The sequence below is a fragment of the Leopardus geoffroyi genome, chromosome C2 (genome assembly GCF_018350155.1).
Source record: "Leopardus geoffroyi isolate Oge1 chromosome C2, O.geoffroyi_Oge1_pat1.0, whole genome shotgun sequence".
In the NCBI taxonomy this organism is placed as follows: domain Eukaryota; kingdom Metazoa; phylum Chordata; class Mammalia; order Carnivora; family Felidae; genus Leopardus; species Leopardus geoffroyi.
Genome location: NC_059333.1, coordinates 157,637,248 through 157,662,252, shown reverse-complemented (window position 1 = coordinate 157,662,252; position 25,005 = coordinate 157,637,248). Strand labels below are relative to the sequence as shown.

The 25,005-nt window shown below is 42.1% G+C and overlaps 1 protein-coding gene and 1 long non-coding RNA gene across 3 annotated transcripts in view; one reads left to right on the top strand and one right to left on the bottom strand.

The window, feature by feature from the left end:
- The window catches only part of SNRK (SNF related kinase), a 58,965-nt gene extending 33,976 nt beyond the window's left edge, over window positions 1-24,989 (bottom strand). Inside the window, exons 1-2 of one of the 2 annotated variants that reach the window (XM_045436763.1) lie at window positions 24,857-24,989; window positions 5,868-6,562 (exon numbers count right to left, since the gene is read on the bottom strand). In XM_045436763.1, coding sequence (XP_045292719.1) covers window positions 5,868-6,456 — 589 coding nt within the window. In that variant the 5' untranslated portion in view covers window positions 6,457-6,562; window positions 24,857-24,989. Of the gene's footprint in view, window positions 1-5,867; window positions 6,563-24,856 lie in introns of those variants that run through there. The other variant, XM_045436764.1, reaches the window with a different exon arrangement.
- LOC123575874 lies at window positions 127-9,891 on the top strand. The gene is made up of 2 exons (XR_006701048.1): window positions 127-1,961; window positions 9,575-9,891. It is a non-coding gene; the product is annotated as an uncharacterized LOC123575874 (long non-coding RNA).
- Window positions 24,990-25,005: the final 16 nt, after the last annotated feature.

The following is a 25,005-nucleotide window of genomic DNA, read 5'->3' as shown; positions in this document are numbered from 1 at the left end:
CCGCGCTGCCGCCCCGAGGCCTCCGCTTCCCACAGGGAAGGAACGGGAAGACCTCGGAGGATTCCGAGCAGAGCGGAGGTGCGCACTGAAACTTCAAAAGGAACGGAGAAGCAGTGCTTCCCGACGGCCGCGTCCCCGGCACGGCGCCCCCTTCCAGCCGGTCCCCGCTCCCAGCGCCGGCTCTTGGCGCCCGAAGACCCGGGGCCTCCTCTCTCCCGAACCGTCAACGTCCGGAAACCGGCGGCCGGAACAAGTGGCGGGAAGGCGGCCTCCGGAATCCCTGCCTTCTCTCTCCTTCCGAAGACGCACGGAGTCGTCCGGGCGGCCCGGCGCCCACCTCCTCACGCCAAGAGCCCGAAGACTCGAGGTCCGGCTCGAGAGCGACAAGCGGGCCAACCGTGACTTCCGGCGTCTATTCCAGCGGCACCTGCGATCACGAGCCCTGCACGCCTCTGCCTTTCCACACACGCTTTGACAAGGAGGGAGTAAGCAAGAGGAGCCCAAGGCCCACGTAAAACCAAACGAGACCAAACCCGAGTCTCGTCAGGTGGCAGCCAGGGCCCCGAGAAAAGTAGCAGGTGCTACAAATCTTCCCGACGAAGAACACGGTTTCGATCGAGGCAGCGAGGGAACCTTCCGACCTGCACGACGCCAGGGGACACGTGACAAGAAGCTCTGGGAACGGCAGCGGGAGGGGAACGAGCAGGACGGTCTCCCGGCTCCCAACGGGAAAGGCACGGGTGTCCAGCCTGAAGTTCCAGGCGTGGGAACAACATCAGGAAAAATTTCCAAAGGACCTGAAATTTGGTTTTCACTGACTTAGCCCCAAATAAGCACAAGGTGTGATTAAAATGGGGCAGAGGGAGGCGAACGAGAGAAGTTTAAGCTCAATTATCAATATCAAAAGAAGAATTTTATGTTCTTGTTAAAAATTTTGGAAACTGAAGAGATTTAAACATTTTTTTTTTCCTGAACACTTATTCCTTAAAGCATATGAGAATTAAAATGTTGGGAGTCTATTTTTCCACTAATAACCTAAAACATTTGATCCTACGATTTTAAACCAGAGGTAGACAAGGCTGGATGCACATCAGAATCTCACAGAAGCTTCTGGATAAGGGCCTCACCCAAGACTACCTGAATCTCTAGGGCGGGGCCCTGGCAAGGTCTGCTTGTTTTTGAAAAGTCTGCTCCAGGTGAAATTTACCAGTGGTGAGTAGAGAACCACCAATTTAGATCTTACCACTAGCAAATTAAACTAGAAAGTGGCATCAATATATACTTCACTTTATCTGAATCTTATAATACAGTGAGAACAATAAGCACCTGAGCTAAAAATGCAGTAGGGAAGACATTAAAGGACATCTGTCATTTTAATCACATTTTTCAGGCCTCTCGTTAAAAAAAAAAATCAATGGTTGAGTTAGCCTAAAAAAACCCTACGTATGGTACCTATAGATTACACTACCTATAACATGTCGTGCTCAAGAATCTTTATTACAAATATTAAGTTCTAGAGTAGCTTATTTATATCTCAAAAGATTTTACTCAAAGCACAGAATGGCTCTTCCCTGAATACATAATTATACAACAGTCACACTGTAAAGCCAGCACGTCGTGCATACAGGGCTAATACTGTAAAGTGCTTTTATTTACATAGGGTTCGTGGCGGATCAATTTTTACCTATGATCTCTGAAATAACTGTCATTTGTTTCACAGGCACACGGAACTTCAGAAAGTTTAGGAAAGGAGTTTTTTCTTTTGGTTTTACGTGACAGGTGGTGATGGTATGCTCTGTAAAAGGTATCTTTCAGAATATCTGACCTGCACTCGACAGCTGGATTGTGGAAGGTGTGCACCACGTTTCTAAGGATACGTTTTTCACTTCCATACAACTGAACACCGCATGCGGCCGCCCGGGCCCAAGGAGGCAGTGCGGTTCATGCTGGATACGTACCATGTAGGCAGGTTTTATATTCACCTTTTTAAATAAGACGAACAAGATAGTGCTTTAAACAGACCAAACTTACTTCCCTATGCATAAAAAAGGCACAAATGATCCCTTAAAAATGCATAATCTCAAACTCTACACTCAGGCCTAAACTCTGTGACACAAGCCAAGGTCTTCTAATCTATAATCCATCAGGGCTCACGGTCCAAATGGCAAATTTTAAGAGTAGGTAATAAAAATTTAACCACAGTCTGACTTGGGAAGAGAAAGTTCAAGTCGGAAAACACAGAAACATTACTAAAGCATCTGTCTCTAATAAATCGTAACTTTGAGCAGGAAAAATGAAACTATACCCCCTCAGATTTGGTGCACCTTGGGAGGGACTGTAAAAGCAAATCCATTAACAGCTTTTCTGGAAGAAATCTGAAATTAAAGCAAGGAGTTATCAATTCATAACAAACTATAATAGCAGATTTAGATAAGCCAAAGAGAAAAATTCTGATTTATGCCCTTCTGGACTAACTTCAAAGTTCTATCACAAAGGTATTACACCTTAGGTTGTACAATGTGTACAGTAAGGACTGATTTTTTTAAAAGTTTTCAAAGAAAATATTTACACAGTATTATACACATAATGCTACAATCACAGTTCTGGTGGCTGCCCATTTCCCAAACTGTCTAAAAAAGACTCTTGTAGGAGGGAGTATGTGGACATAGTTCTTCATGGCGCTAAAGCAGAGGAAGGAACAGGCTGTCCAGAGGACATTCAGTGTGGCTTCTAGTTAAACCACAACTCTTGGCTTGAATATGCCACGCAAGATTTCCAAAAACTGGTATACTGCACACTCTCTAAGTAGCGCATAAATTAACAGTCAAGAATATCTCAATTTATGTTTTACTAATCCACTTTTTCACAAGATAAGGCAATGCTTTTCAGATAGACCGGCTAGTCACTTTTAAATTCACACTGGATTTTGAAATGTTCTTTGCATGTACTAAGTTAGGTCAAAAAAAGGAATAATTAAAGATGCTTAGGAACACAATTTTAAGATATGCCCAGAGTCTTCATCCGCTCTTAAAGCATTATTGAACCAGAAAAAGTATATATTAAGTAATAAAAGCAAACAAAAAATCTGTAAAAGGTACTACAAACTACATATAGTTCTTGTTCGCAGGTCAGAGGGAATGATATGATACTGACTAACTCTGAACATTAAGGGCAGACGCCAATACATCCTAAAACAAAATGACAAAATAGAATCTATGGCAATAAGCACAGTTACATATTGATAAAAGGTATAGGTCATTATGCAAAATAAATTATAGAAATGTACATACTTTACACAGCTAGAAAATAACATATAAAAGCAAAAACTGATTAAAATACAAAATTCAGATTAGAGTAGGGAACTAGTATAATTCTCTCAGAATATAACATCAGAATAAAAACCTGACACAGAGGAACAAATTATACAATTAGCAACTTCAATTATGTACAAAAACTTTGTATATGCTAAAAATAGTCACCAAAAATCACTATGTATTAAGCCACACAGAAAATCTAAAAATACTCCCCGAAGCAAAAACCAGTAAGGTTGCAATGTAGACTACTGACTGCCATGTACTAAAATTAGAAGTTAAAAACCAAACAGCTAAAAAGAAACATAAATCTATCTACTTTGAATTAAAAAAGAAAAAAAGAACCTCTAGGTTAAGTAAGAAATAAAAGAGTAAAGATAAACTTCAGCAATGAAAGACAATGACCAGAGAGTGAAATCCTCAGGATGTTACCAGAGATTGCAGGAGAGAGCAATACACAACCTTAAATGTTAGAAATCAGAACAATGAAGAAAAAAAGCTTTCAACTGAAGACAGTAGAAAAGAAAACAAAGGGAAACTGAAAGATCATGGAAAAAATTAGTAACAACGAAAGAAAAAGTAATGACATAGAAAACAAGTGCAGTTGTAGGCATCCTCCCACTTTCCTTTTCCTTTTTAAAAACCTTTTAAAAGTTTTTTTAAGGCAAGATTGAAGATACAAGAAAAAAAAACAAGAAAATTATAGTGAATACCTGTGTACCCACCATCCAAATTAGAAACTAAACATCACCAATATAGATAAAACCTTCTAGATATGCCTGCCCCTCGTGTAACCTCATGCATTCTTCAGAGCTTTACTACATGTGCATGCACCCCTGAACAGCACATAACACTGCTTCATATGTTTTAAACTTTGATATACACGTTGTAATACTATCAGTATTCTTACGAATTTGCTTTTCTTAAATGTTTGTGAACTACAGCCATGATGACATCCATGGTTCATTAATCTTCACCAATATATAGAATTCCATCACATGAATATCAAACAATGTATTCCCCTGCTGATGAATACTCAATAATGCTGTTAAAAACAGTCTCTGAAAATCTGTGTACATGAGTGAGAGCATCTCTAAGGGTGTGTACACAGGAAGAGAAGTGCTGGGTCTCAGGATTGTGTACTTCTTTAACTTTAGTAGATAATTGTCTTCTACGTAGTACTGGTTAGATTTCCTGAAGATCTACAGTGTTATCTACACTTGGTTTTGTCTGACATTAGTTTTTCCCAATGTGAAAAGTATGGATAGTATCTTATCAGGCTTTTATTTTCCCTGATTATTACTGAGGTTGAACATCATCATTTCCATGTTCAGACATTTATGCTTCCTCTTCTGTAAATTCTTGGCTTCATTTTCTGACGAGACCTGCTCCATTAATCAAAAATCTCTGACTCAAATATCCTAATGAAAGGTTTCGGTGAAGCCTTGTTATCTGCGGTGGGCAGGAACCATTCAACAACCCTTTCTTTTACAGGACACAGAAATCTAAGACGAAAAGCAGTATTTTGGTGTACAGAATATTCAGTATAAAATTGGTGCTCTTCAATGTGTGCCTTTAATCTTCCATAACCTGCATTTCAAATGATCAGAATGCAAACGGAAGACTCCTAAGAAGTGTGATATCATGTACATGTAATATTAGAGCATTATTATTCCAAGATTAAACTAAACATTGTAAAAGCTGACCACACCTTCAGCTTAACAACTTGTTAAAAATTAAGAATAAATTCCTAAATTCCTACATGACTTTCAAAGCAGATACAATCCCAAAGGGACAACACTGCCACAAGATGAAAAGGAGCAAACACTTCCACCCGGAATAGATAACTCAGGACAAGAGAGAACACAACGTTTTGGAGTGAAGAGAGGGTGGCTGGCAACGCAAAGGGCTACCAAAATTCTGGAATCCACCATAGAGCAGATGTCTGTATGTCAATTTCCTGTCCTACACAATGAAACAGACAATAACCACCACACTGGTCGCTGTGAAAAGTAAACACGGTAACACAGGATACAATACCTCCATCTGATTCAATTCTACTCTATGGATGAGGAAATGAAGCAGAGAGAGATCAAGTACACTCTTCAAGATCACAATTAATAAAAGATCCCCATGCCCAAATTCTTCATAATGTACTGCAGCATTCACAGTACTTTTCCAGTATGAGTCTCAATGAGTGTTAAAGGATATGTCCAGGAAGGAGCAGACTAGGGGGACTACCAGAAGGATCTAAGAAGATAGGAAATGTACTCAGACGTTCAAAAGAATTACAGTGAGCAGGTGATGGTTACCTTAAATGAGAACTTACTCATTTTTCTCTGTGCTGACAAATATACTTAGATGTTTGCCACATAAGGGGTAAAACTAACTGCCAGCTTTAGGAATACACGGCATTCATGAAACCCAATCTGTTAATTAAGACACATTCAAGAAAGTCCCTTAAGAAATTATTTCAGATAAACAGCAACCAATTTGACCAACTATTCTCTAGCTGGTGGAATTCGAGTGGGCAAATATTGGAGGAAGGTTACCTACCTACTGCGGGTGCATCATATTCATCACCAAGCAGAATTTCTGGAGCAGAATACGCAAGAGATCCACAGCTTGTTGTGAGCTTCTTCCCTGGTTGAAATTTGTTGCTGAAACCAAAGTCTGTCAACTTTACAAGACCTTGTTTTTCGAAGAAGACTACGTTCTCTGGTTTTAAGTCTCTGTGAACCACATGGAGTTTATGGCAATAAGATATAGCATGAACGATCTGAGCAAAGTACTTCTTGGCCAAATCTTCATTAAGTCCCTCTTCGTGTTTCATTATGTAATCGAACATATCTCCTCCATCTCCAAGTTCCAGAATAAGATAGAGTTTGGTCTGGGTGTCAATAACTTCATAAAGGCGTACGATGTTGGGATGCTGCACTAGTTTCATGCATCTCACTTCTTGGAAAAGATGACCGGTGGCTAGAGTGTCCAATTTTGTCTTGTCAATAACTTTGACTGCTACTTTTTCACCTGTAAAGACATGCCTGGCAAGTTTAACCACTGCAAAATGACCTCGACCCAAGGTTTTATCCAGATCATATAATCCAGCAATCTTTCCATCATACCCTCGCTTGAATCCTGCCATGCTGGTCCAACAGAAGAAAAAATATATAGACTGTTCAAAATGGATCTTCTCATAGAAGAATATTTGGTGAAAATAAGGAATTCATTTTCAGTGTTGCCACGGACATCTACAAAATCAGAGAAGAAACAAAATTAAGTTTCTGTAGCTTTTCCTTTTATAGTTTCCTTACTTTTTTTTTTTTTTTTTTAAGAGAAGCCTGAAGTAAATAAATTGAGACATAAAATGAGTAAGGGCCATATAACAACCTGTTTATATATTTTGGGTTTATATTACAAAGGCTGAGAATTTAAATACCATATTAAATTTTGCAAACTGAAAAAAAAAAAAACTGATTTGTTGAAACAAGTTTTTGGTGATGTCACAAATAAGAAACCTGGCAAGTTTGATAAACTATGTTTAAAAAAAAATTTTCCCCCAAAGTAATTTCAATTAGTGTCTTAAAAAACAAGGCAAGAATTGAAAAAAGGGAAAACAGAATAAACATTTGGACAGAAACCCAACAACTTTTTCCTGTTATTCCAAAACTAGCACTATTTGCTGTAAGTACCAAAAAAATCCCTTTAGTGAAGCCTCCTCTAGTTAGAATTCCAGCTGGAATCCCCTTCCCTTCTCCATTATCTCCACAGCAGCTTGGACACCGCCAGCCCACGAGGTCTTATTCTACAGATTTCCGTATACACCATTTCCCTCCTAAGACCGTAAGGTTCTTGAGAACTCTAACGTTCTATTTTTTTCCTCCTACCCTCCCCTCCCCTAAACAGTGTTTTACATATAACAGGTAGTCAATATTTTGTTACATTTTGAAATTCAACTTCTTTCCAAAATGTTTACATGCCAATTGTTTGCTCTTGTGTCACTAGTGCCTAGAACGGCAACTGACACACAGTAGGTGCTTAATAAATGTTTGCTGACTGGTACTCGCTCTTTGTTCTTATCAGTTATGCCTCTATTACAGTCTTCACACTGTCAAACCAAACTCACCACAATCTGTTTATAGTTCAAAAACAAACAAGCATGCATTTTTTTAAATTTTTTTTTTTTAACGTTTATTTATTACTGAGAGACAGAGAGAGACAGAGAGAGACAGAGCATGAGCAGGGGAGGGGCAGAGAGAGGAGGAGACACAGAATCCGAAGCAGGCTCCAGGATCTGAGCTGTCAGCACAGAGCCCGACGTGGAGCTCGGACTCACAAACCGGGAGATCATGACCTGAGTCGAAGTCAGGTGCTTAACTGACTGAGCTACCCAGGCACCCCAAACAAGGATCTTAAAGATCCTTTGGTTTTAAAGACCATATCTCACATGGCATTTAAAATTCTAAACCTTTATTATGTAAACTCTAAATACAGAAATCAACTCTTATAAATGACCTTCAGAAAAACAAATGTATAAAATCATACAAATTAAGACATCACTTTAAATCTCACAAATTCAACTCCCACTATTATTTTTTTCTGACCAAAATTTAATAGAATTATTATAAAATCCAATGAGGAATACAGCCATCTCCCAAGACTAGCTCTCTCCCATGAGTGCATACAACCCTTCCCTTCTGCAAAGTCTCTTCGAATGCTCCCAGTATATACTTTCATGTTTCCAGTTGTTTTATTAAGAACAGTAGTTACATCATTTACTCCCACTTAGATGAAAACATCCCAAAAAAGTAAATTGTACATAGAACAAGGTGTTTTTTTAAAAAGCACTAGCATTACATTCTTTCAATCTCGTTTTTGCTTAAAAGAACAGAAGAAAAGCGAACGTTAAAAACCTATTATACGTGTTTGTGTAAAATGAATCAAAGTGCTGCAACTATGATTCAAACTGTTCTTATTTCAAAGCCCACACTCTTTATAAACATTTAATCACACTAAATGATGTTGTGCTTAGGGTAGTATCCGGAGAGTTAAAGTACCAACTATAAAAGAGGCATAAAGTCATTCCCACACGCAAACTGAAACTATCTGAAACACCAATCTGAAGCCACCCTCAAATATCTATATTAGCTGTTAGTATGTTTATTAATATGTTTTTTATATTTTAGTAATTACCATAATAATAAATATAAGTTACCACTTACTGAGTAAGTACAATATCTCACTCATATACCAAATTTTTTACATCATCCTCATTTAATCCTTACAACTGCCCTCAGAGATAGGGATTATTAGCCCCATTTCAAGGCACAGAAATGGCCAGTCACTTGGCATAGGCTGCCAGGTTCGAATGTAAGCCTAGGATTCAAACCCAGGACCACCTGACATCAAAATCTGTGCTTTTAACCACTATCTACACTGTTTCTGCAATCTAAATGATTAATCCCGTTTATTCTATAAAGATTTTTAAAATAAGAAACCAACAGTACTACACACAGGTGTTGGAGAAAAAGCAAATTTCTTCTACACTGTGTATTATCTTGTCATATAAGCTAATAATTTTAATGACAAGATTAACAGGAAAATCCAAGTGGAAAGATGTTGCCTTATTTGGACAGTAGTTCCCCCAAAGAAAGTTTAATTCAGGCATATTTAATTTTCAAAAATAGCAACTCTAAGCTAACTCCAGGGGGCAGAAAACTATCTTTGTATCTTTAATTTTGATTAATTACAAGGGCAGTAATTATTCTTAAAGTTCTACCTCAGTCTATTAAGTCACAAGCTGGCAAACGCAACTTAAGCTTTCAAAACAACTTTTAGGCTGCCCTCAAGTGATATAATATTTGTTTTTCTCATCCCTTTAGTTTAGATGTATTCTTGTTAAATGGCATATAAATCAGATTTTAGAAATAAATCTGAATTTAAATTAAATTTTAATTAAATTAATTAGGTCATTCACTTTGTCTTGTTACAAAAGTAATAAATGTGTACGTAAATGAGAGGGAAAAAAGTAGTTTTTCAGGGTCTCTGACACCCAGAACCAATGACAATTAACACTCTGCAGTTTCTCTTCCCAGAACTGTGCCAGCAAAAGGGTACAACGAAAATAGTTTTTAATCCACTAGCAAGTTCATGGGAAAGAATCTAACAGGGTCTCTTCATGATGAGGCTACCTTGTGGTGAAAGAATAATCATTTTCACTACCAAGGAATTTACTCTTTTTGTACTTCGTTTCGTACACACAGTGTCTATGAAACCACAGCGGTTTACCAAAAACCAGGACATTATGATTAACTGAAGGTCGAAAGGAAAAACATCCTCGTTACTGATCATCTCTTTAAGTAGTAGCCTACTGTGCAACCCTACCATCAAGTACATTTTGTGTTCGCACAGGAAGTAACTACATTGTTTTTTGATCTCTGAGGACCTTGCAGGGCCTGAAAGTCATGCTGAACATCAACGCTGAATGTTAAGAGCTGGCTTATACAGAGTGCAGGTGCCTCTAGTGGCTCCAGGACATACCCTACAAACCGCATACTGAATAATCCTTGTTACCACTGTGTTTTGTTAGTTGCTTCTTTTTCCTAAAGGAAAACACAGAAGGAGATTTTAGTTTAGTTCTATTTGTTTTAACTCTGCTTAGAGTCAAAATACACATTCTAAGGCTGGATCCAGACAGACATAAAAATGGCAAATTTGTCTTTAGTGACCCAGCATCCCAGGATCTTTCTCCCCTCTGTGAATTACAACCCATTCAAAGAATCTTGAGGAAACAGAAATTTAACAGTGAACACATAAACAGAGATTGTTCCAGGCGGCCAGGTCAGACAGATTCTACTAGAAGGAGGAGGAAGTAATAATAATAAACAGTGAATTCACCATTTTCTAAATGCTTCCTGGGTAACAGGCTCCAAATCCACATTTCACTGAATCGAAACCAAGAGCCTGCAAGCGAGGCGCAATGAGGCTTGACTTGCCCAGTAAGCAGCAGGAGGCAGCTGCAATCCTGCCCAGCCCGGTTTCCAAGCCCAGCCTGCCTGCGGGAGCCCCTGTCGGATCGTGAAACACTCACTCCAACAGCCAAAGAGGGCGACCTTCACAACATACGATCTTCTAGCAGGCCAGCAGAAACCAATTATAATGCCAGCACCTGGGCACACACAAAACACCTTCACACGGAGGCTTTCCATTCGATAGGAAAAAAGAAACTCTCACTATGAACACAGGGCACTGATAGCTAAGGCGGTGGCATACTGGCTGAGGTGCCTCACGTACTCTCCACAACACTGAAACATCCCACAAATACTGAAAGGCCTAAGCATTCACACTAGGCCAAGGCGATTTACACAACACACCAAAGGTGAGCATCCAGGTAACCCTTAAGCTCACACACAGGGCCTCGGCTAGAGACAGGTAAAGCCTGGAACGCTTACCTGCTCCTTCAGCTCCAAGAAGGACACGGCAGCTCCTGCCATCACCCTTGCTTCTTGCTTCCCTCTCTCCACCAGCCCGTCTCATCCAGCCTCTAGGCAAGGCAGTGTGGTAGTCCAGTGTGGCCGAACACTGGTTCGGAGCGCCGAGGACTGGGTCTGAAACCCAGTTCCCCTATCGGTAGCCATGGGCCCTGAACAAAAGCTGACCTCCCCGTGTGATCAGTTTCCCCAGTAGGAAATGTTAGTGGTAAGAGTACAAGTTCACAGGTTGTGGGGAGAATTAAATGAGTTAGTACAGGAAAAGCGTTTGCAATTAAGCCTGACACAGAGGAAGCAGTAAACACCAGCCACCGCCACCACCACCGTTATTAAAATGATGCTGTTCTCCTTCGTCCAAATAGAAGTTCTTTTACTGTTCCACCCTACCGCGAGAGAATGAATTTACAGAGCTGTCCAGTTTCCTGAAACATATTAAACTGAAAATGATGGATGTAAGACTGTAATGCAAAGAAAATAATATCTCTAGTTGGGCATCAAAGTCTGATAATCTTTCCAAAAAAATCCCACAAAATCTAAGTATTGGCTTGTGAAATATCAAGAGGACCTTCTTTCAAGTCTACCCTTTCAAAAAGAACTAAATGTTCCTTTACATTTTTTTCCCCGAAAGTAATATATTCTTACAGAGAATCTAGAACCTATAGACTAGGAAGCAGGAAGAATTAAAAGGCATCCGCCGTTCTACCACTGAGGATCAACGCCATTGACATTTTGGCAATCTTTCTGCAAATATTTATACAGTTTCTTCTTTGTTTTCAAAGGTGTGATCATTCTACACATAACTTTATATCTTGGAGCCTACTTTTTTCACTTGACATAGCACTTTCCTTTTAACATTTTGCTTCAATTATGAAGTTATGAAAGAAATATCTGTACAATATAGGGAAAAATACAATTAGAACATACAAACTGACAAAAAGAATTTTGTTTTACAAATCATCCAATTTTCTACTGTCTGAGACAATCTCTGTTAGCAGTTTGGTACAAAGCCGTTCAAATTATTTTCTAAGTATAATATATGCCAAGGAACAAATTTTTTTTATAAAATGGAATAATACAGACAGACAGAGAGAGAGAGGTTTACGACCATCTTAAAAGTATTTCTCTCTACAAGTTGATACAAATTCACTTTAGAAAATTTGGAAAATGCAGAGAAGCACAATATAGGAAGAAAAAGATCACCTTATACTTTCTTTTTTTAATTTAATTTTTTTTTAAGTTTATTTATCTTGAGAGAAAGAGAGAGCAACAGAGCAGGGGAGGTGCAGAAAGAGAGGGAGAGAGAGAATCCTAAGCAGGTTCCACACTGCCAGCACAGAGCCCAACACAGGCTTAAACTCACCGTGAGATCATGACCTGAGCCGAAACCAAGAGTTGGACGCTTAACCGACTGAACCACCCAGGCGCCCCCATTCACCTCATACTTTCATCCAGGATGACCTCTCTTCATCTTTGAGTATATATTCTTCATACCTATGCTTCTTACAAAGCTAAGATACTAGATGTGAAGTCTCACAACTTCTTCCTCTACTTTACATAATGAATATTTTCCCACTGCACTGAATTCTTCTACGTCAATATTTTTAACGACTACATAATAAAGATGGTATCTCTTAAAACAGCAAGACCACTAAACGAGGCCCTTCTAAAGCAGTCTTACTTAGCTTACTTAGCTTCCACACGCACATAACTGGGCTGGACCAGAATGAGACAGGCCAACTAGCCTCAGCGCGTTTCTAATATGGAAATTCATGTTTGAGAAACAACTACCAGTACATGTTGCAAGAATACACTGATGTTCTCCCAGCTAAAGAGAAGCAAACTGAAGTGTGCGGGTGTGGCTGGAGAAGAGGAAGGAAGTGTGGGTGGCCCTGCACACATTTTGCAAGCTGCTGAAAACAGTTGTAGAACCAGCCTCTGTCAAACCTACTGTCATTTGGAAGTCACCCTGTTTTGCTGGTCAAATTCACTTTTAGACTGGAGATTTGCATGGACATCACCACCACTACAGTGTGGTCTGTATGTCACACAGATACACGGACACACTACTCACACCTCCCCCCGCCAGGAGAGGGGAGGACAAACAGCACACTGAACACCGCCACCCATGGCATAAGCAGGGGAGTGGAAATGAAACGGCCACGTGCGTGAATCAGGCTACTTCTACTGCCTCTCCGCATTTCACTTGGGATACTGTAGATTTCCTCCTAAAAGCAGACCACCAGCAGTTACATACACAAAAACCTCCCAAGTTAAATGCTTAAAAAAAAAAAAATCCGTACCAATGCTCTCCCTCTAATACAGATAACTGAAAGATGAGTTTTGCAAAGCCACACTAAAACTGCATTTAAGCTCATTACATACGAAAATCAGCTGGTATCTTTTAGAGATACCAAAAATGAAAACTATAATTTTTCCTCATGGAAAATACTAGGCTAACCTGTATGTTTATAGAAAAATTAACGTAAGTGGAGAACTGACTCTCGATGAGTACTACCACACTGATCTTACTGCTAAAATTTCAAAGGTACCCGTAACAAAAATGGCATAGGCTGAAGAGAGTAGACTAAATCCTCTGAGAATATCAGTAACCCCCAGGTCAAGCAAAATAAACACAACTCTACACGCAGTTGCCACTGCTGTTCCGTTTCTCCAAAGTAAACAATATTCCACATTTCTAGAATAGCGCTCCTCCTCCTGGGAGTTACCAATATAAGCCATAAATCAAAGATGAAGAAATCACAAATAGGTCAAGAGGTCCTTAGTTACGGAAGGATCCAGAGTTTTTCACTGATCAGCTTGATATTACCACATGGTTCTCACGTAGCATTATGTGGTCACCAGTCTGCACTCACCGGACGGACTCGAGATAGAACTATAAATTCAAAGGTTAAATTACTTATTATCAGAAATGTCTAAGTAGGCAAAATTATGCCTCCAAATGTCTAGGAAAGTATTTTCCAAGGGAAGGTAACCGCCTACTATTCTGCAAGTTTTCTTCCAAGCGGTCACTTTTCACGGACACCTCAGGGGCAACTGAGGTGACTAGGACCGGCAGGCTAAAAGGACTGCTCTGCTCTTCAGGCAGTGACTGGGTCACCAGTGCAGATGGATCTCAGGAAGCACTGACTCACGTAATTTCACTTTCCCTAAGTGAAACAAGCAATGGTCCAGGATACATCAAGGAATTTTAATGTATCCAGTAGTCAGGCAATTTATTAACTGATACAGAGTAGTACTAACTATTTGCAAAGAGAAAGGGGTTAACATTCAAGCCACAAAACTCGGACCAGCAGTGCAGATAGTAAGTTCCAAATTCCGAAACAGAATCTGCCTCTTGTTAAAATGATGAAAAATGCTAAGTGTGTCACCATTTCTGGTGACAGCCTGGTATAAAAGTGCTCACATAACACATAGTGACTTAAGCGAAAGCTGGTATGTAAAAGTTACTCCAAAATAAATAAAGGCAACTCACAATTACTCCTTGTTGCCGTGAAAACAATGAAAGTGGAAGTTGGGAGAATTTAAAAACTTAGTAACCTAAATCTCTCTTCCAAATTTTTATTAATGCTGTCAAAATCCTGTCATCTTTTTCTTTCCTTGCTGATATCATGATGAAGATGCTCCTTAAAAAAAAAAAAAATGGTCAAAAAAGAATACTGGAACAGAAAAAAGTAAACTAATCTATAAACAAAAATACTGGTATCTAACATTTCACTTACTTTTGCTTAAAAGACTTAATCATTTGAAGGGCGCCTGGGTGGCTCAATCAGTTCAGCATCCGCTTCGGCTCAGGTCATGACCTCGCAGTTCATGGGTTCGAGCCCCACGTCGGGCTCCGTGCTGACAACTCAGAGCCTGGAGCCTGCTTTGGATTCTGTGTCTTCCTCTCTTTCTCTCTCTCTGCCCCTCCCCCACTCATGTTCTGCCTCTCTCTCTCCCTCCCTCTCTCGAAAATAAACATTAAAAAGAAAAGACTGAATCATTTGAGATGCTTTTACATTGTTAAGTCTGCAAATTACCTGATTTCTGAAAAGCAGTGTCAGTGTGGTAAAACATATATCAAGAACCTTAAAATAATACCCTTGATTTGATAATCTCACTACTAGATACACATCTTAAAGGAAAGAAGATGTTGAAAATTTTTACAGTTAACAATGTTCAATGATATTTATGTATGCAAAAAAATTAAATAACCTAAAGGTCTACAGTAAGAAAACAATTAAATAAATCACAGTATACCTAACATTAACACTATGCAGTCATATTTTCAGGCTATTTAATCTCATGGGAAATTCTCACAATAAAATGTTAAGTAAGAAAATTCATATGCCAAATTTCATGGCATATGATCTCAATTTTTTAAGCGTATAATTTGTCTGCATATATATTTTAAAAATACCAAAATGTTAAGATGGTAAGATTACAGAATTTTTTTCTCTTTATGTTTTTCTGTGCTTTTCAAATTTTTGGCAGTGAGTGTGTGCTGCTTTTATAACCTAAAAAAGACAGAGGTTATTAAAATTTTGACTTCTGGGGAGGCTCCTGGGTGGCTCAGTCAGTTGAGCGTCTGAATCCTGAGCTCAGATCATGATCTCACAGTCCGTGAGTTCGAGCCACGCATCAGGCTCTGTGCTGACAGCTCGGAGCCTGGAGCCTGGAGCCTGCTTAGGATTCTGTTTCTCCCTCTCTCTCTGCCCCTCCCACACTTACCCTCCTCTGTCTCTGTCTCTGTCTCTCTCTCAAAAATAAAAAAATATACATTATATAAAAAATTTTAATTTTTACTTTTTTGTAAACAATTATCCAATTTACTTTTCCACTAAGATCTATGAAAAGACTAATTCCCCTAAAAACATACTGTCCAAAATCTATTTATGTCATCTTAATAAACAAGACATATTCAAGGAAATATCTTGCTTCCCTTGTGGGACAAGGTATGCAACTCCTTCAGGCGAGGAAAGAGGAGGAACACTGAGCCTATTTTCATTAGCAAACATTTGGGCCCTAATTGTGTAGGACATAACACAGTATCCTTTACCATTTTACAAATAAGTTATCTACATATAAAAGATAAATAACTACACAGGTTAGTCTGGGTGAGGCGTGCCAAGGAAAGAGTAGAGGACTCTAAGAAGGCAGGATCCCAAAGACAGGGCAGCCCACAGACCAGAGCTTATCCTTGAACAGGGAACAGTGGGACACCATTCTCAAAACTGGGGGAAGGAAACAGCAGAGCGTGTATACGGCTGGTTTCAGAAAGGACAGTATCAGCTTGGGTGAAGTTATGATTTGGGGTAGACGCGAGATAAGTCAGCAGGGTTAAGAAGGCTAATCCTGAAAAATACCTAATGGCTTACCATTTAGGCAACTGCGATGAACTCTTCCTTTCTCAAAACTAATGAGAAACTTGCCATACTCAATAATTCACCATATATCTATCTTTGAATTACACTCGTTTCGTTGAAGTGTCACTAAAGACTTAAAAATGCACAGAAGCAGCTTCTAATCACAGAGCTGATAAGAGGTCTCCACAGAAGAGTAAAACTCTAGATAGTACCATGAAAGCAACACACAAATACGGTCATTAGAGGATTTAAACCAATTTTAAAAGCTCACTGTCCACTTTACAGTTCGATAAAACAGCAAGTTTTGTTTTGACTTAGATTAGATCTCTCATTATCAACCATACTACCCACCCTAAAAATCTACTACTAACCTCAATAGGATTATACAGATATGAGTCCCGTCCCATAACAAAACCACAGTTGACTTTGTTTCATTTCAAATTTTAAAAGTGTCTTTTACTGCCACAACTGCTCCTTTTAGAATTCCACGTTTGCGGTAATGCAGGTCTCAAAAAGAGTAAACAATGTCATTTCTGGGGATCTATGTAGGTAGTGGACTCTGCATTTGTTTCATCACTTATTCCTCACAATCGGCAATGAAATAGAAATATCACACCCATTTTTACAGATGAGAAAGCAGGACCAAAGAAGAAAAGGACTTCTTTGCCCCAGTCCTACACCCAGGAAAGAGCTGCCTCGGTTGGACTGCAGGTTCCACTGACTCTTGGGTCCTCCATTTTTTCCTGCAACAATACGAGACTTCCCTTTTACCTAGGCCTTCCTAATTCCAAAATAAGTCTATTTTGGGGTGGCTGAGTAGCTCAGTCGGTTGAGTGTCCAACTTCGGCTCAGGTCATGATCTCCCAGCTGCTGAGTTCAAGCTCCGAATCTGGCTCTCTGCTGTCAGCACAGAACCGGCTTCGGATCTTCTGTCTCCCTCTCTCTCCCTCTGCCCCTCCCCCACTCATGTGTGGACGCGTGGACGCGCTTTCTCTCTCAAAAATAAAACAGACACTTAAAAACGTAAAAACATAAAAAAAAAATCTATTTTGGGATTTCTCGCATTCCTCTAATTCTGATATGCTAATAAGCTACTTACCTAGCCCGGCAATCAATTAAATGGAGGAAATTCCCTAACATCACCAAAGACTTAGCTAATAAACATCATTAACAAATAATTCCATTACAGACTTCTTGAAACTTCTTTTTAAGAAATGAAATTACAGGGGCGCCTGGGTGGCGCAGTCGGTTAAGCGTCCGACTTCAGCCAGGTCACGATCTCGCGGTCCGTGAGTTCGAGCCCCGCGTCGGGCTCTGGGCTGATGGCTCAGAGCCTGGAGCCTGTTTCCGATTCTGTGTCTCCCTCTCTCTCTGCCCCTCCCCCGTTCATGCTCTGTCTCTCTCTGTCCCAAAAATAAATAAACGTTGAAAAAAAAAAAAAAAAAAGAAATGAAATTACAGGCAAATAACTATTCAAAAGACAGACTGAGATATTTACTGATCATGTAAAAATGGAATGGCACCTTAAAAATAACTTCACCTTAGAGTTTACACACAATTTTGCGATGGCAAGAACAGCCAGTGGCACAGAACAGCCAACACAAAATAAGTAATTCAGATAAATTTAGGAGGTTCTATTTTCTGCTTAAAAATTGTATCCTTGGGGCGCCTGGGTGGCGCAGTCGGTTAAGCGGCCGACTTCAGCCAGGTCACGATCTCGCGGTCCGTGAGTTCGAGCCCCGCGTCGGGTCTGGGCTGATGGCTCAGAGCCTGGAGCCTGTTTCCCGATTCTGTGTCTCCCTCTCTCTCTGCTCCTCCCCTGTTCATGCTCTGTCTCTCCCTGTCCCAAAAATAAATAAACATTGAAAAAAAAAATTAAAAAAAAAAAAAAAAAAAAAAATTGTATCCTTTTCAGGGGCGCCTGGGTGGCGCAGTCGGTTAAACGTCCGACTTCAGCCAGGTCACGATCTCGCGGTCCGGGAGTTCGAGCCCCGCTTCGGGCTCTGGGCTGATGGCTCAGAGCCTGGAGCCTGTTTCCGATTCTGTGTCTCCCTCTCTCTCTGCCCCTCCCCCGTTCATGCTCTGTCTCTCTCTGTCCCAGAAAATAAATAAACGTTGAAAAAAAAAATTAAAAAAAAAAAATTGTATCCTTTCCGAAACGCAATTTTAATATACTTTGCAAATTACATTCTCTCCATTTGTTTCTGAAAAAGCATTTTCCTTTGAAAGAGGATTAGCAAATACCCATAAAACAGGAGAGCAAAGGACAAAATCAAGCCCTGAAATGGAGACTGAATGAATATTCTCACTCCACATTTTCTTTAGTACACATAATACTTTACGCCAATAACGAGAGAACTGTTTCACTTGTAGAAAATGAGGTAAAACAGAAAGCCAAACTTTACTTTAAAATTCAATCACTCTGCTTTTGCCCACTGTTATATAAAAGGCTATAGAGTATTATGACTATTTTAAAAAGAGATCCATGAACAGTACGCTCCAGCTTCATAATCTCTCCGTGAATATTCGTTAGTGTATCGTCCTAAATCTGAAATGAACTTTATCTAGGTAAGTTACACTGCAAGAGTAAAACCTACATTATCTAAAACATAATCTCTCTAATAAAGAAAAACCAACACAAATGAATATGTGTTTTTTTAAACCTTTTTTTAAAGTTTATTTCTGACAGAGAGAGAGACAGAGAGAGAGAAAGTGAGCGAGCTAGGGAGAGGCAAAGAGACAGAGAGGGAGACACAGAATCCGAAGCAGGCTCCAGGCTCTGAGCTGTCAGTACAGAGCCTGACGCGGCGCTCGAACCCACGAACCGTGAGATCATGACCTGGGCCAAGGTCGGATGCTTAACAGACTGAGCCACCCAAGCACCCCGGATGAATACGTACTCAACCCAGTTTATTATTCAAACATTCCCCCCTAGCTATGCAATATAAAGACAATATACTGGCCTAAGAGGTGTGTACACAGAGCAGGAGGAACATCAGAGAGGAGCTGGGAGGGTATCCTAAGTTCCAACATTTCAAACTACCACATGGTCAACCTTTTTTTTTTTTTAATGATTTATTTATTTTTCAAGGGGAGAGACAGAGCATGGGCTGGGGAGGGGCAGAGAGTGAGGGAGACACAGAATGTGAAGCAGGTTCTGAGCTGTCAGCACAGAGCCCAATGTGGGGCTCGAAGTCGTGGGCCGTGTGACCTGAGCCGAAGTCGGACACGTAACCGACTGAACCACCCAGGCGCCCCTGGTCAACCTTCTTATAATCCTCACCACAGAGGTGCACTTTAACAATGATCAAAATTCGGGGCGCCTGGGTGGCGCAGTCGGTTAAGCGTCCGACTTCAGCCAGGTCACGATCTCGCGGTCCGTGAGTTCGAGCCCCGCGTCAGGCTCTGGGCTGATGGCTCAGAGCCTGGAGCCTGTTTCTGATTCTGTGTCTCCCTCTCTCTCTGCCCCTCCCCCGTTCATGCTCTGTCTCTCTCTGTCCCAAAAATAAATAAACGTTGAAAAAAAAATTAAAAAAAAAAACAACAATGATCAAAATTCATTTATTCAGCAGATGTGAGCAGCGGCATCATAGCAACAGAAAGAGTACCACAGAATCTGGAGCCCAGGAAGTTACTCAACTTCTATGAATAGGTACATCTCAATCTATAAAACAAAGATAATCACCACCTTGGACAGTTATTATGAAGGTTAAGTGGGATAATACATATTAGCAGGATGTGAGTAGGATCAAAATCACCCACTGTTTTTCCTCCAACTTTTCAGAACTGGCCTTCCTCCCAGGAGACTCTGACATCTGAGAGGGGTTATATACTTAGCTCCCCACCTTCTTTTGATATCCCCTAACAGACCCTAGTTACCCCCCTAACTAGACGCCTCTACTGCACATAGCAGGAAGATCACTGCCACAAGGTCTGTGCAATCTCTTACAGGGACAGATACGCTACAACAGGCGTCCCTTTCCCAAAAGCTACCTTGGAGAATTCATTCAGGAGGCGTCTCAGAGACATTCATTTTCTCATCTGAGCTAAGAAGTGAAATTGGTGATGACGGGGAAGAGGCTTTTCAGCAGAGAAACCTCAGAGAGCTTACTGTGACCGGGGCAATAATGCATGCAGAGCATAGGAGACGAGATCAGACAGGTAGGCAGGGGCCAGATACCCAAAGGGCCTCGTATTCCAAGCAAATCAGCCGCGGTTCCTCAAGTCTGGTGAGCCCTTACCGTGCTTCAGGGCCCAGCTTAAGGTCAACCCTCCTGAGCGTGTCCTTGCCCTCCGCACACCCCCACACACCAGCTCCCGTGCCCTCTCACGGTGCCGTTCCTTTCCCATCAGGGCCCTTATCACAACTGCGGTTATAATTACTCAGGTGATTATATGAGTAACAATCTGTATCTCCACTCAGCTAAATGAGAACTTCAGTCCATGTTAAGGCCCACGTCCGTTTTATTCCGGTCTGTATTCCAGGGCCTGCCCAGTATAGCATCTACCCAAAAGAGAGAGATTCATACTATTAAATGAACAAACGAAAGCTGGCACTAAGAAGCCAAAGAAGAATCCTGTGCAGGGGAATGACAATCAGAGATGACAGTTACACAAACCACTCTGGCAGCAAAGTGACGACCAGACTGGCAGGGCAAGACTACAGCTGGGGGGACTACTGAAAACGTCTCCAGGTAAATGATCGCTTACTGACCTAAACATGAAGGCCGCCAATGTGTGGGCAGTGATGATGAGGATGTAATGGAGGAGACCCATTCAGGAAGCAGAAGCCAAGAACTCAATGCGTGGGGTGAGGGGAAGCAAAGAGGGAAATCCGGAATGGTTCTGGTGGAGAGTGGTAGCAACAGTGGTGCCATTCACTGAGACGGGAAATGCGCAGGACAGGAACAAACATTTCCTGAGCATGTACTACATGCTGGTACCAGGTGAAGACTTGCCTTCAGCTCCAAAATTCTATGATTGAGAAACAATTTAAATTTAGCCCAGCTGTATTACAATGGCTGTTAACAGGATGATAAAAACCAACAAACTAAAGTTTGGAGTTTTGAAGTTTTTTCATCAAGACACCACTTGGGTACACGGACTATGCATGAGGCATTACTTCGGTCTGGGTAGGCTGAAATCAAAGAAGTGGTCTCTGCCTTCCAGAAGCTGAGTCTTCTCCGTTTGAGAAAAGTAACTGCATGTCGACAAGGAGACCCTGAGGCCCAGGGAGCCTATGATCTGACCATCTCTATGACCTGTAACCCACGCTTCTGGAGCACAGACTTGATAACCTTCATGACATTTCCAGGCCAATACACAGCCGAGGGGGTATTTAGATAGACCCAATCCTGTTTTGAGCCTAGAGACGCTGCAGAACCTAAAACTCGCAGCACGGGGTCTGTGACGGACTCTGAAGTAACTGCCATGGTACAGCCACATGGCAGCACTTTGGAGGGTGCAAGGAGGAGAGAGAAAGCAGCCTGGTTTGTCACAGGAAGAGCCTACCTGAGCAGAGGCCAAGTGCCGGAGGTGCCAAAGCAGGATCTCAGGAGGTTCTGGAAGCAGCAGAGAAATAAATGTTCACGGCAGGTACGGCAGGAACCCTCTTTTAGACAGGCTCCTCCCCTACCACCGGCAAGAAATGGTTTCCCACGGGACAGGAGGCCTCAGCCCAGGGCAGATGTGCAGAAAAACAGATGAGGAAACAATCCACTGTGAACAACGAAGCTCCAGATCAGCCAGAGCAGACGACACACTTCCAGTGCCTTGCGAGGCTATTAAGCCGGGGAGATTTTACCCCAGCTGTTTCTAAACACAAACAAAAGACCAAAACCCTTCCCTCTCCAGGCCCAGAGCTCCTGGCCCACGCTTCTCCCGTCCTTTTCACATTCTTTAAGACCAGAACCGTCTTTACCTCCGCTCCCTTTCACCCACTCGGATCTCAGTGCTTCCTCCACCACTCCGCCTTATCTTTTCATCCTCCCTGAACCTTCTGAGCACCTTCCCCTTTTCTCTGCCTGGGATCTCTACCTGTCCCTCAGGACCGGTTCAACGTCGCCTCCTCCGTGAAGCATTCCCAAGTCAGACTGTGCCTTGCTCCCATCTTTGTGCTTCTACAGAGCTGTGCCTAAGCCTCGGCACAGCAGTCGTTGGATCCTACTGTTAGCGTTTACTTCAGCGGCCCTGACAGCCTGGAAGCTCCCCCAGGCAGGAACCGGTTTTTACTCCATTTTAGGTTGCTGCCCAGAACCCAGGGCTGCGAAAATACGCATGCAAAGGTGCCGTGAATATAGCATAGGTTAAGCTTACCTTCAAAACTTCCAGAATCTACTCAAGTAACTTTTCCACCTAAGTTGCTCTAAGAATTTGCCTGCACACACACACAAATACCTAAATTATGAAGAACAGTTTTATTAGAAAAGCATCTTGGTTAAAAACTCCGTCTTCTCCTAGTGAAGCAAACAGCGTGCATGCAGTTAAAACAGGGCAAGCTCCTCATCTATGTTTTTAATTCCTAAAATTCCGATCATGCGGAAAGTTCGCTTGTTCCCTTTTCTTCCCGGGCGGCTACTGAGCTCTTAGGCCCAGACAAGCTGCTACAGGAAAGACACCAGGCCTTATTTATACCAACACCTAGAGCCAGGGCTGTTTAATTATCTCCAAAAACAAGTAACTTCTTTCCCATTTAGTTTCACTTTCCGTATGACAGAAACCAACACCCACGGTAAGGGTTAGATAAAGACTATTTCCTGTGACCAGTAAAAGTATCATGAAAGCCCCTCAACTTTACTCAGGACATACAAAAACCTTCCTTTTGGGACTATGGGATTAAATCTGAATACAAAGTCCAATTTATCTTTCTGTTCTAGAAAAATAAAAATTAGGGTAACTTCTGAGTTCTTGTATGTTTTAAACTAATGGATCTCACTGCAACAATACTGAAAAGTTTACTCTTAATCGTGAAAAATTAAGAGGGTGAGAATCATTTCTGTGCCTGAAATAATATAACCACTGTGCACATTTTAAAAAGACAAAGGTGACACTCAAAGTTCCCTGCCTAGAAAACCTTGAAGATGCAAGAAAAGTTAGCACCATGCACTTAATTTTTCAGTTACTACACTGCTTCAATATGTGACCTTGGGAATGTCATGTAATTTCATTTCTAGTTCTGTAAAATGGAAATGTCATCTATTTTCCAAATAGGGACAATACAATAGTCAGATAAAAGAATCAATACGTATTTTTCTTTTTCTTTTTTTTTTTACAGAAACTTGTCTAATTAGTATGCTTAAATCACCACTTGTACAGTGCATTCCTCCTCAGGAATCCAATTCCAAGAGAAATATTTAAGCAGACGTTGAAGACAGATTTCCTTAAGGGAATGGTTTCATAAATCTGGAAAGCAATGTAATAAGATTATAAATTAATAAGTTGATTACATAAACCTTGACAGCTCCTGGCTTTAAAGCACACTAATACACATGCTGATAAATTAGACTGATTTGAGACACAGTGTCCCAACCCAGTACAAGGAACCCGAACTGAAGCATCTGATGTTTGAAAGAAATGTAGTGAAAATTCAGCAGGATACTCAACATCTGCAGTTCCATCACTGGTAAGCCATGCTTCACCTTAAAACCTGGTAAGATGGGAAACGCATTAAATCAGCTTTACCACCCGCTCCTAAGACTGAGAACGCGCTCAATTTTATAAAAGAGAAAAAAAGTAACCTGACAATTTGAAAGGTCCTATATCCTCAAACCTCTATAAAGAACCCTACTGCTAAATTCTCCCCAAATACTGAGCGTGAAACCGATCTCGCCAAGAAGCTATCTGATTGTACCTGGTCCAACTGTCAGGAACAGCACAGCTCCAAGAACCCCCCACTGCCCTCCCCCAACCCCAACCAGGAAAACAGACTGTCACTTTCCTAGATCCCAAGTCCAAGTTAAAGGCAGGAAGGTTTTTGCAAAATGGTCCAGAAAGAATTCAACAGGCGATGACTATGGTAAAGAACGGATTGCTCTCCCAATCCGGAAAAAAAAAAAAAAAAAAATATTCTCGCTCTCCCCTGGGAAGGGCACTGCTCCTCCTTCCTTACCCCGATGCCCTTTCTCTACAGACAACAATATCCCCATTCTATTGTAAGCCTGCAGTCTTACCAAGGAAGCCCCTCGCTGCGGCCAGATTTCCAGATTCGTTTGAAAAAGGAAACACATTCCGAGAACACACACCCCACGAGAGAAGCCAGGCGCGGGGAGCCCGGCCGGGGCGCGGGGCCCCGCGGCGCCGCACTCGGCCGGCTCGGGGCGGGGCGCGGGATGCGGGCGCCTCCCGAGGTGCCGCAATCCGGCCGCGGCCGCAAGGGCAGGGCCTCCGGGAGCCCGCGGCCGGCCGCCGCAGTGCCGGCTCCCGCCGGGCCCGCCGCCGCCGCCCCGCCGCCAGGCCGCGCCGCCGCCGCCGCGCGGGCTCGGGCCGCCGCAGTCGGGGCTCCGCGTCCTCCCGGGCCCGCGCTGCGGCCGGCGCGGGAAGCGCGGAGCGCGCAACTTACTTTCCGCCTGCGGCGGGCGCCCCGGCCCGGACGTCCAGCCCGGCGACGGCGCAGGCTACCAGGCGGCGGAGGCCAGCCCGCACCCCCGGTCCACGGCCGCCGCGCCCGACCGCACTCCGCGCCTGTCCCTACCTCAGCCGGCAGGAAGGCGTCCGTCTGCAGCGGCCGCGGCGCCGACGACTCCCTCCCGGCCGCCGAATCCCCGCACCCAGCGCAAATCATAATACCGAGCGGGCGGCCGGGCGCGGGGAGGGGGTGGGGCCGAGCTGCGCCTGCGCGGG